The sequence below is a fragment of the Nanorana parkeri genome, unplaced genomic scaffold (genome assembly GCF_000935625.1).
Source record: "Nanorana parkeri isolate BGI_ZX_2015 unplaced genomic scaffold, ASM93562v1 scaffold179, whole genome shotgun sequence".
NCBI classification, from domain to species: Eukaryota; Metazoa; Chordata; class Amphibia; order Anura; family Dicroglossidae; genus Nanorana; species Nanorana parkeri.
The window spans coordinates 458,776-471,231 of record NW_017306447.1 but is presented as its reverse complement, the minus strand read 5'-3'; the positions used below and the strand labels follow the sequence as shown (position 1 = coordinate 471,231).

At 42.8% G+C, this 12,456-nt stretch overlaps 1 protein-coding gene across 1 annotated transcript in view; it reads right to left on the bottom strand.

The window, feature by feature from the left end:
* Nucleotides 1-12,456, bottom strand: part of LOC108785793 (E3 ubiquitin-protein ligase RNF213-like) — a 172,391-nt gene that overhangs the window by 104,443 nt on the left and 55,492 nt on the right. Inside the window, exons 13-14 of the mRNA XM_018554942.1 lie at nt 8,396-9,554; nt 6,856-7,049 (exon numbers count right to left, since the gene is read on the bottom strand). Of these exons, the coding sequence (XP_018410444.1) occupies nt 6,856-7,049; nt 8,396-9,554 (1,353 nt within the window). The remainder of the gene's footprint in view (nt 1-6,855; nt 7,050-8,395; nt 9,555-12,456) is intronic.

Below are 12,456 nucleotides of genomic sequence, written 5' to 3'. Positions count from 1 at the left end.
TGTTAGAAGTTGCATACAGCGTGTGCTGGTTACTACTTAAACCGACATGCGCAGTGTGCAGCTTCTGAGAAGATACGCTATTAGCGTAGCGGGAGTGATGCAAAATGCGCAGCCGCCTTCCCCGCTATGCTAATTGCGTATCTTCTCAGACGCTGCACACTGCGCGCGCCAGTTTAAGTAGTAACAGCACACGCTGTATGCAACTTCTAACAGCGTGGGAGACTGTCATTGTAGTATTTTCAGGTGGAATACAGCTTCATAAGATATCAGCTAGGGAACTACAAGTCCCAGCATGCCCTCATTGCCCCTGTACAACAACCAGATATTGCCGTTCCCTGGGTGATATGTGTGTGTGTGGGGGGGGTGTACAGGTACAATGATGGCATGCTTGGACTTGTAGTTCCTTAGCTGATATATATGTGTGGGGGTGGGGGGTACAGTTCTAGAGGATGTTTATATAATATGGGGTGGGGGGGGCGAAAAAAAATGTTCTGCCCCGGGCGCCCATAACTCTGGTTATGCCACTGCACACTCCCTGTGTGCATTTGCCTCTCCGATCTGCATTTTGTATTGTATGTCGATCTTGTTGTACAAGTAATGTTTTAGATTCCAGGGAATAAACTTTTCTACATCGAGGTCCTGGCTGTTGAGTGTGGCATTAAAAGTGTTTTGTTACTTGTATCGCACACTTCCTGTGTGCATTTACCACTTTGTCCTGCACTTTGCTTTTTACCATCTGTGATCCTGTATCTCTTTGTATGCATGTGGAACGCACATCTCTTGCGTACTTCTGAACTGTATACCTTCGGCTCCTTGGTGTATCTCTAAGCTACTCACCTTTCCCATTGGTCACTGTCTCCTGTGTCCTTGCCTATCTACCCTCTTCAGTATATTCTCTGTTGTGCATTTTGCACCTGTGCTTGTGTCTCTCTCTCTTATTGTGTTCCACTGTTCCTATCTTCTGCCTCCTTGGTTTGTTCCCTACTTGTTTTTGTATCCTGTTCCCCAATGCTTCCACTAGCCTCTGAGTCTGTGTGGGTGCGCTAGAGGGCGGCAACCTGGAAGGTGTCCAGCAGCTAATCATCCTCACCATTGGAGGCTCTGTCGAAGACCTGGTCCTTCTTAGATTCTGCACCTCTAGTGCGTCAACCAATAACGCACAGATTCTTAGTTCCTAGTCTTCCTGTGACCAATATCCCTGGTACCACTCCAGTCTGTGCCTTCAATCCACTCCATAGTCCTGAAGCCTATCACCCCTAGTGCCCCGGTCCGCAGACCGTGACACCAAATAGATTGTACATACTGGTCTCTGTATTGTGCCAAATAAATTGTGCATGCTGGTCTCTGTCCTAAGCCAAATAAACGGCACATACTAGTCTTTGTTCACAATTAACATCAACCCAGGATAATCGCCGACAACATGTGCGTATGCATATTAAAGTGTATGTAAACCCTAGCAATGAACTTTCTCCCTTTTTGGTCTGTTAAGTATAGTATTAAAAGTATTTTGAAATAAGGACGTTTGTGAAAAGAACACCGCTCATATTCATATGCCCAAACTCATCCGTCCTGTCCAAAAAACCCGGGTGCCGGCCAACAGGGGCATGCCACAGCCATCATTAGTAATCCAATGTATGTAAAGCTGCAGTCAACAGTCAGGACCTCGATGTAGAAAAGTTTATTCCCAGGAATCTAAAACATTACAACCATAACAAGATCCTCTATGATTAAGCCTTTTTGGCGAAACATGTTAAGAGCCTGTCGATCTTGTTGTACAAGTAATGTTTTAGATTCCAGGGAATAAACTTTTCTACATCGAGGTCCTGGCTGTTGAGTATGGCATTAAAAGTGTTTTGTTATATATGTTCAATAAGTGTAAGAAAAAATGATGATCCTGCCAGAAATTATCTGAGCTCATAACTTCCTGTACAATCTCCCTGTGTTTACCATAATCAGTTATCACTGTTCCCAGTTCTCCCTGTGGATTTTAAATCCCTTACCCTTATGCTGTATAGATAAAGAGAGGGGAAAGTGTTCTGAAGCCTCAACACTTACTGTGAAAAGTGATTGAACAGGAGGTCTCGTAGACGCAATGTCACCTGATCGCTTTGGTTCCCATGGACCCTGATGGTAATTCTGCTATCCTTATTCCATACCATTTTTCAGGCTGTCGACTATCATTGGTTTACTGGTATTTTGCTTGCGGAGATGGACTGCTTTCTATATTAGATCCCTATTGCTGCGCCAAGTTGTGTACGCCATTTAGCTCTTGTGGGGAGCATGTTTGCATCTGTTATTTACATCTGTTTTTTACAGTGCAGGCCCTTATGTTTGCTGGAACTAATGATAAACACACTGATGAACACGCATCTGGACCATCTGTTCTGTTTACCTATGATGTGGACAGTAGCGTATGTTAGGGATTTTTGCTTTATTTTTTTTACCACTTGCTATGTCTGATCGCAAAGTCTCTGTAATATCTTGGAATGTCCGCGGTTTGGGTGACAGTATCTAGAGGAGCGTTTTTTGCCTTTGTTCTTTCACACAAATCCCAGTAATTTGTCTGCAGGAGACTCATGTCAGATTGGAGTCCTCCCACCTCCTTGATCAGAAATTGTCAAGCAGTTTTTCATTCTTGCTGTTCATCCTATGCTAGGGGGGTTTCCCTATGAATCCATAGAAATGTGACATTCTCCTGCATTCAGTCAAAATTAGATCCTCTGGGTCCATTTGTTTTTCTTCATTGTAGTATGTACAATTTGGAATGTATATATTATTGACTAATGTGTACATCCACCATATTCCAGTGACGTTCTCCAGGAATTAGTCTCCTTTGTTACGGACAAATGACCTGTCTCTATGCTAGTTATGGGTGAATTTGATAACTTTATGTATGCCTCTTTAGACAAGTTTCCGTCTCCCACAATTGCTTGTGCTCCCAGAGCTACTACTTTTAGTAAATTCTGTGCTGAGATCAGTCAGTTGGTGCATACTGTACCTGGCTCACTCTCAATTTTTCTGTTATTCTAAGACCCACAATACCCTGTCATGCATAGATTTAGTTCTGATTTCTGCTGATTTCATCCCCTTCATTGTCTCGGCTGAAATGCCACCTAGGTCCCTTTTAGATCATTCTATGCTCTTGTCTATGATTAGGACTGACTGATCTCATCATCCATTGTCCTGGAGGCTTAATCCATTTTGGCTTACCCTGTTCCCCTCCGATACCGCGCTAAAATATGACATAGCCAACTATCTTTATGTGAATGCTTTCACTGCCCCACTTGGGACTCTCTGAAGGCTAGCTTGAAAGCCCCTTCCTTCTTTGTCTGAGAAGGATAGGGAGACCATAGAATCTCTACTCACTATGTCTGAGCTCGAACAGGCAGTGGGCAGCTTCCAAAATTCCAAGGCTTCTATACTTGATGGCCTGCCTACTGAGGTTTACAAACAATACAAGGGAGAACTTTTACCTGTCCAATTAAAGACTTTGAATGAGGCTTTCAGAGGTACAAGTAGGGATGCACCGATATATCGGCATAATGCCGAAAGTGCCATTTTCCTGCCGATACATCGGCGCATCCGTGATTTCTTTTCTCCCCGCTGGGCGCTGCTCTATGTCCCAGCAGGGAGAAGAGAAAGTGACAGCCGGCCAAGCGCTGCGGTGGAGAGCACTGTGAACGGCCGGCGTCTCCTCCCACACCGCTCAGCCTCCTATCACAGTCCGGCAGAGCGGTGTGGAGGGCGGAGACAGCGCTGTCACAGGAGGCTGGGCTTTTCTCCCTACACCGCTTGATCAGCCTCCTGTGACAGCGTGTCAGAGAGAAGAGCAAGCAAGGTACACACACTCAGCGATCAGTGATCACTGAGTGTGTGTACATAGTTGAGAATATGGTATGTTAACTATATCCTCAATTATGAATGAATGGGAGTGATCTACATCACCCCCATTCATTCATAGTTGTAGTTATAGTAAACAAACAATGTACTCATGTTATCAATGAACAGGAAGACTCATAGAGGATTCCTGTTCATTGATAACAGGGGACACAGAAAAAGAGATTGAGGACTTTGTGTTCTCAATCTCTTCTATTTTAAAAGGGAAATATCAGGGGTCTGTTTAGCCCCTTATATTTCCCAGAAGCCCCTAAAAGTAAAAAATAAAAATATTTAATAAAAAATGAATTAATAAAAATAAATATTAAAAAATTAAAAAGTTTATTAAAAAAAATTGAAAAAATAAAAAACATTTTCGGTATCGGTTTCGGCCTGACATTTTTTTTTTATTTTGGTTTCGTTTCGGTTTTAAAATTTCCATTTCGGTGCACCTCTAGTTACAAGAATACTCAGGATACAAGGCAAGGCCTCAGGTACTCTCATAGCTCAGATAGCAGGTTACAGGTAAGGACAGGAAGGCTGGACATGACCAAAGTCATTGTAGATGGGCAGTAGGAACAGACCAGGAATCAGAATCCCAATGACCCTTTGCAAAGCAAGAGCCACAGCGGGGATATGCTTCATGGACTCTGAATGACGGGAAAGAGATGGTGTGTTCAACACTCCACCCAGCAGATGACATAAGCACTTTTTGTGAAGGCACTTAGTGGTCCCAACAATGGGGTAGCTCCCAGTCCTTAGCCTAATCAGCCTACGCACAGAATGAGTCTTCAGAAACAGGACACGTGCCAAAACAATGGCAATGGTTCTAGACTTGGAAAGTGCTCTGTAACTAACTTATGACCAGAACAGCATCTGAAAGTGTCACAATGTCCGGCAACCCATGCCAGATTTTCATGTGGGTCCCTGGTGCTTGGCTGTGGGATTCCACAGGGCTGCAGCCAATCTGCACACCTCCTCCCTTATTTAGCACGCTCTCACTTGCTTTTTGTTCGAGCAACAAGTCTTCCTTCTTGTGTCGGACCCCTTGTGTTTCGCATGAGCTCTTGTGCTAGTTTACCCTTTTGGATCCCTGTTTTGTGCTGATTCTCCTGTGTCTGAGATCTGCCTGTTGGCATTTCCCCCTTTGCTCCTGACCTCCCTGTTGGCATTTGCCCCTTTGCTCGTGACCTCCCTGTTGGCATTTCCTCCTTTGCTCGTAACCTCCCTGTTGGCATTTCCCCCTTTGCTCGTGACCTCCCTGTTGGCATTTTCCCCTTTGCTCGTGACCTCCCTGTTGGCATTTTCCCCTTTGCAGGTGACCTCCCTGTTGGCATTTCCCCCTTTGCTTGTGACTTTCCTGTTGGCATTTCCCCCTTTGCTCGTGACCTCCCTGTTTGTGTTTTATCATCAATACCATACAAACAAACATTCTTGTGCCTACAGTCAGCAATATTTCTAGGACCATTAATCACGGATAACACTAAACTGATGAGCGGTAAAAGCCTTTAAAGCATTGCCTATGGACAGTTTTGGGAGTGGTAGTATTTTGCTATTTTTTTTATGCACGCAAAACCAAAATTATTACCACAAAATTAGGGTAATAATAAATGCTTCATAACATAGGGAAAAGTTTTTTCTCAAAAGTTTTTTTGTTATATAATACAAAATAAAAACCTCAGTGGTGATTAAATACCACCAAAAGAAAGCTCTCTCTGTCCCCAAAGAATGGTATAAAATCCATTTCAGTAAAGCGTTGGATGACGGAATAAACGTCAGTCAAAGTACCGCAGCTCTGAATACTGAAAAATTACCTGGACAGGAAGGTCTTCAAATGGTTAAGAGAAAAATAAGGTAATTTTGAAATTGATGACAGCAACACATCTAAAAAAAAAATGGGACAGGGCAACAAAAAGCTGGCAAATTAAGTGGCATTAACAAGGAAGAGCTGGAAGAACATTTTGTAGCTAATTAGGGTAATTGGCAACAGGTCAGTAACATGATTGGGTATAAAAAGAGCATCTAAAGCTGGCCATACACCTAAAGATTATCTGCAGATTTTCTATGGTCAGATGGAAAAAGTGCAACAGATTCCTCCATCTACGCTAAACTGTGTGTATGGAGGAATCTCCCACTGGGCCAAGCTTCAGTATCTTGCTAGTCGGCCCTACTGGCTCTCAAAATACCTGAACAATCTGATTGGATGCAGGCATTGTTCAGGTATTTTGAGAGCCAGCGGGGCCGATTAGCAAGATACTGATGCTTGGCCCAGCAAATATTCAGATAATCTTTAGGTGTATGGCCAGCTTTAGAGAGTCAGAGTGTGAGTCAGAGGAATTAAATGTATGTACACCAACGCTAGAAGTCTGGCAAATAAATTAGAAGAGCTTGAAATTAGGCTAATCGAAGAGGATTTCGACATAGTGGGTATAGCGGAAACCTGGCTGGACAGCACGCATGACTGGGCTACTAATATAGAGGGGTATAACCTGTTTAGGAGGGACAGAGGTGGGATAAGGGAGGGGAGAGGGGTGTTTCATTTACGTATAAAAAAAAATCTAAATGTGCATATAAGGGACGATATCGCGTCAAATAATGGGGAAGACGTGGAAACCCTATGGCTGGAGCTAGATAGGATGGACACTAGCCGTAAACTTCTAATGGGTATTTGCTATAAACCTCCAAATATAGGGGTAGAGGGAGAAGTCAATCTTCACTCGCAGATAGGAATAGCTGGGAGAGAGGGCAATCCAGAGGGTATCTGTAAAAGACACCTTTTCAGACTGGGCAAATGTAATGAGCGGTGTGCCTCAGGGTTCTGTGCTGGGTCCCATATTGTTTAACTTATTCATTTCTACTTGTGGTACTGTAAAAGGTCTTACAGGAAAGTGGTCTATTTTTTCTGGTCCCAGCAGTAATCAATTTATCAGCATTTATGATACAACAATTTGTACATTGCTCGGATATTATTTTACTTACAGAAGATGTAATGTCGATATGGAATATTATAGGACAGCTCTTCGATTTCCCATTTAGAAAAGGAAGTAAGGTTTCCAATACTTTGTTCTCATCCACCTCTGGCTTAATGAGCCGAATTATTTTGAGAAGTGGCTTTTTACTTGAAAATTTAGACCCAAGTTTTTGGTAAAGCCTTTTCACATACAGAGATTTTCCTAGGAAGAAGCAAGAAACACATAAAAGAAACATTTATGTGTTATAATGGTAACCAAGTACAACTATACCCTATTTTAAGATAAATATAAATTAATTAAAGAAAAAGACTTGTGAGTCTGTATTTTCATGCATTTTTAGTATGCTTTTCATGCATTTTGCATTTTTGCTTTGGTCACTGAAGGTGAAATACAATATATGTTGCCAGGAGGTAGGGGCTTTTTGTCATTCACGAAAACGCATGAAAATGCATGTTACATGTGTTTTTGCACATTTTACATGAGCAAATTGCAATTTCAGTTGAAGTCTATGGGGATAACGATGTACCATGTAGCACCAATAGGAGCGCATGCACCTTTTTAAAGTCACACTGCACCCCAACACATAGCTGTGAACAGGCCCGATAGAAGCAAGTCAAATCGCATAAGTGTGAATGGGGACTTATTCTTGGCCTGTAGTCATGTTTGCACTCTCTTTAGTGTAAAGTAAAGACTGTGGACAGTCTAAATGAAACCAAAATAATATATACACTGCCATGGTCTTTTAATGAAAATTCACAAAGCATATACAACTGGCAGAGGTAGGAAGTTATACTTGTAAAATAGGTTGGTGTCCTGGGATAACGTCAATGATTTCCAGCCAGTTGTATTATAAAATATTTTTTTTAAATACAGGTTTCTAAGCTTTATCACTTGATGTTTAGTCTTGAGTGAATTGAGTGTGATCTAATCTCTCCTGATATACGTCACAGCTGTAGGAGGATCCTTTAGAAAGCTACCGGGTTACTTGGAGATTGCCACAGTCTGAATTCAAGCAGTAAACATGAAATTCAAATGTAAAGTATATATCTCTGTAAATCTACAATCTTCCTGTAAAATCAAGTTTGGTCCTTCCTTCCCCTAAGCTCCCCTTTAGGGGAAGGCTGCATATCACATGGAGGAATTCAGCCACCTATACCAAACAGCCGGCTTGATGCTGATTGGCTGGAAAGCCAGCTTCCCGGCCAATCAGCATGGAGCCGGCTTTCCCAGGCATTCCCCGCCACCCGGCTTCTTAATTGCCCTGAAAGCTGGCTCCATGCTAGTGGAAGTACTGGAATTGGTACTCTGTATCGGCGAGTACCGAAAGCTAAATATTGGTACTCGTACTCAATAGCGAAAAACCAGTATCAGTGCATTCCTACTTACAGCTGTGCCACACACAGAATTGGTGCATGGGTCCCTGTTATAATAAATTGGGACAGGTGTAGATCTCTGAAACACCATAACAAAACATAGCTGCACAAATCTAACGTAACCATATTGTCAAATTCCAAACTCTTACCACTGGTTGTATTGGTTATACTTACCAACCCCAGCTCGCTTAGATGACACAATTCCTGCACTCATTCCATTCTTAAACATGGAAGCTGCTGAAACCACTTCAGAACCAATTTTAAAATGTGTACACAGGTAACGTTGAATCTCTACAGGTTGTTTTTGGGGGATCACATGAATCTTGAATTGGCTGAAAACTGAAGGAATGTAGCAACCCTCTCGATCAGAGTTACATATGATTACAAGATTGTACTTTTCTATGCACTTGGCCTGTAGTTGTTGGAATAGTAGCTCAGACTTATAACCTACATCATAGCTTAGCAGGTCTGCATTGATCAAACTATAAATTTTCTTCCCACTGTACCCCAAAGTCAAGCATCTACGAAGAAACAAGGCCACCTCTTCAAAGGTGGTATGAGGCGTGCATAGGAGAACTTCATCATAGGATGGCAATGCCTCACCAGAGGTGTGCATGTAAACTGCTATAGCACAGGACAACATTTCTGATGGAGGACAAAGAATCAGATTGGGTCGGCCAGGCTGCAAACTTGGATGAAGGTCACGGTCTACCGTTTTTTTATTTTGCTCAGCCAGAGCAGCTAAGCTAGTACCCAGGGCATCCAAATCCAGGCAACCTGGGAAGAAAGAGTTCATGTTATCCATAGAGAACTTCCAAACCAGCTCTAGTTTCTTTGAAACATCTCTACAGACTTCAAGTTCCATTGCAAAATCCATCATATCTGGTTGGTTTACAGCGGTTGGATAACAGGAACCAGTCTTGGAAAAGTAGAAGGAGTTGATAGTGTCTATTTTTTCACAGTCAGGTTTAATAAAAGACAACATTACAAGAGCCTCCTCACTGATTTCCCTCATCTGATACTGCTGGCACAGGTACACCAGCTGTTCTGCTGTGTAGTAGTTTAAGTAGTATAGCTCGGATCTCTTCTTGTTGACAAAGGCCAGCCACTCTTCCAACAATCTCTCCATGGTTTTGCAGATGCTTGGAAGCAAATCGGTAAGAGCTTCTTCTGCTTGAAGTTCCTCAATTCCCTCAACATCAAAGTTCATACGAACACTGACTGTAGCATTATCTGCACATTGGATCACTGCCCCCCACGTTCTAAACAGCATATTTCCAGCCAGATAGAGGTCAATAAAAGAGCCAGCCAGCCTCTGAACATTAGAAAATATCTGGATAAAACAAAAGACATGGTTTCAAATAAATGCTGTATTGAATGAACTTGAAGTAGTATTAAACACCCAAACTTTATTCATTAATGAATCAGGATCAAGCAAATATACACTCCCCAGGAAAGTACTTCACGTTTTTACAGCTGTCCATTTACTAGCCTGAAGAAGGGGGAAAGGGAAGAAGAAAAAAGGTAGGTGGAGGAAGGAGGAAAAAGGGGGAGGGGAGAGGCTTTCACTGCTGTGTCTGTGCCACAGCTTACTAGTACACACAGAGGTGACTCCATAGGACACTTCAAGGAAAAGCGGCCACCCTAAAACAGGATATCAGGGCCAGTGCTCAGGGGACTAGCTGATTCTGCAAAAGCAGCATCCCTTGTAAGTAATTTATTCAGCATTTGTAATAGCTTAAAAACCTTTTGACTTTATTATCACTTAAATCATTTTATTACTCTAGGGCCAGGTTCACTCCATTGTGGTGCATTAATATAAGCTTGTTAATAGGATTTACTTTGCATGTTTAGGCATGTTGCATTAAAGCAGCCCTTTTATTTTAAATGGGCTACCAAAGCACCTCTGTGCAACTAAAACTGCCCCTGACCCTTGTTTAGCAACACAATGCATGATAGTACAACACATGTGTGTTGCTTTAGTGCACTGGGGGTGCCATTTGGCTAGAGAAGAAATTAAAACACAGAGCCAGATGCTCTGGGTAACTTCACGTCTAATTTAGTTTTTACATGTGTGACAGCAGGCAAGTAAAATAATCTAGGTGTATCCAGGATTGCAAATATGTGTGTCCCAGGTTCAGGCTGTTTATGGATTTCTTCCACTAGGAGGGGAGTGCTGGAGTAGTAGAGGAAATGAGCCCAGCGTAAGCAAGCTGGCTCATTAGAGCCTCTATAAGAAAAACCAAACTCATGTGCAGTGAAATACAGCCTCTGTGGCAGTCTGTGCAGTATGGAGATAGGTGCTTGGAGCAGCACAAGGTTGGACCTAGATGATAGCCAGGGATACTGTGTGTAGTAAGTTGCCCAGAGACAAGGATTTATGTTTTCTTTTGTTTTGCTCATTTTGTGTGTAAATAAAGTGAACTTGTATTTTCACCAGAAAAATTGTTGCTTGCTGTGCCTACTTACTGTTTACTGAATTCATCCAGGGAGTCACACATCCACTGCCGAGCTAACACCCTCACACATGTAAAAATCCCCACTGCACGTACATATCATTAGGTTATATCTAAGGATGTTCAGATACCAGTGCCGATACTTGGCATTTTCACGAGAACTACCAGGGTTGCAGAAGTTGCAGCTGGGACCTGGCTCTGGCTCTCCACCACTGCCCTGAAATCATTAGTCATATGACAAACAAAACGTATGCTCCTTAAAAATGACAGCTGCCTCCTAACTTTTGAATTTTTCTCTAGACTAGTCTTGGAGCTGGAAAAGTATCTGTACTTGTACTTGTACCGAGTACGGTACTTGGTATCTGAACATCAATAGTTATGTCATATCGTACATATCATTACACCCCCTGTATTGAATTGTATTGCAACAGTGCTGTCTCCCTTCATTTTGTAAAGTGCTGCATAAACTGTTGGCTCTATAGTTTGATATTGTTATTATACAGGATTTATAAACATTCTGGTTTTATTTCATGCTCGGCATCTGCTATCTATATTAGTAGAAGTAGTCTAGATTGTTATTATACAGTATGCTACAGCTGTGAACTACTTTACACTTCTAGCTCAGTGACTGTGACCAATTAGCATGGTTCCTGACCAGGTGATCACCGTGGCAGCCAATAGTAGAATCACTGGATGTTTCTCTACAAACAAACTTTGCCAGCTGCAGATGGCACTGTGCTTCTCTCTCTCTGCGCTTGCTGGAGAAAGTGATACAGTGTAGGCAGGACAGTCTTACGTGAAAAGCCTTAAAAAAACTATTTAAAAAATAGTGTTGGTAAGCAACTTAATCTCTGAGTCTTTGTTATAATAACTGAGCCATGCTGAACCGTCTAAGTTTGGCATGGGTATCTAGGCTTCAATTACCTTTACAGGGGTTTACAGAAAATGTATTGTGAGGGAAGAGCGTAGTCTGATGACCAATAATGTGTGAAAAGGTTATTTTCTATGGGCAACAATAATGAGATCTGGGAACCCCAAACTGAATGAGGAAAAGGGGGATTCTTTCCTGCAAAAGTCAGCTAAAGATGATTAAAAAAAAATCTTTTGCACCACATTCCACATAGTAAGCCTCCTACCAGACAGCCCAGACAGATTAAAATAAACAAACTCCTTTATCAGAGACTTTCCTGCTAATCATGCGGCTGCTGGTGTGCGTTGACAGGCAAAGTGCTGATGCGCATCGCACTGTTTACTTTTTTGTTTGTAAACATTTCACCTTTCGCTGCCAAGGACGTACGGCATACGGAGCTACAAAAGTGCTTCCAGCTGGCCAGCTCAGTATGCCGTACGGACCTGGCATTTACAGTTCTACTATAAGCTGATAGTAGAACTGATCAGCAGACTGTCCCCTTTAAATTAATAGCTGTCATCATCACAAGCCGCTGATGACTGCTATTATCAAAAATACCGGGCGCCCCCCCCCGGCACCTGGAGACACCTGGACACCCCAGGGAGGGATGAGAGACTCCATGGATCCCCGCTGCTGTCCCCCGCTTGTAGGGTCTGTGTCAGCGGGGATCCGTAAAAAAATCACCGGCGGGGGGGCGGGGGAGCGAGCGGCGGCTGGCCGCAATTCAGGATATTAGAACCTGGCGGAGCCGCCGTGATATCACAGCGGCCCCGCTGGGTTCTCAGTGTAATGACACATCAGCGTCCATGGTTAGCTGCTAACCAGGGGACGCTGATCTGTCTCTGCATGCAAGTGGCCGGAGCCAACCG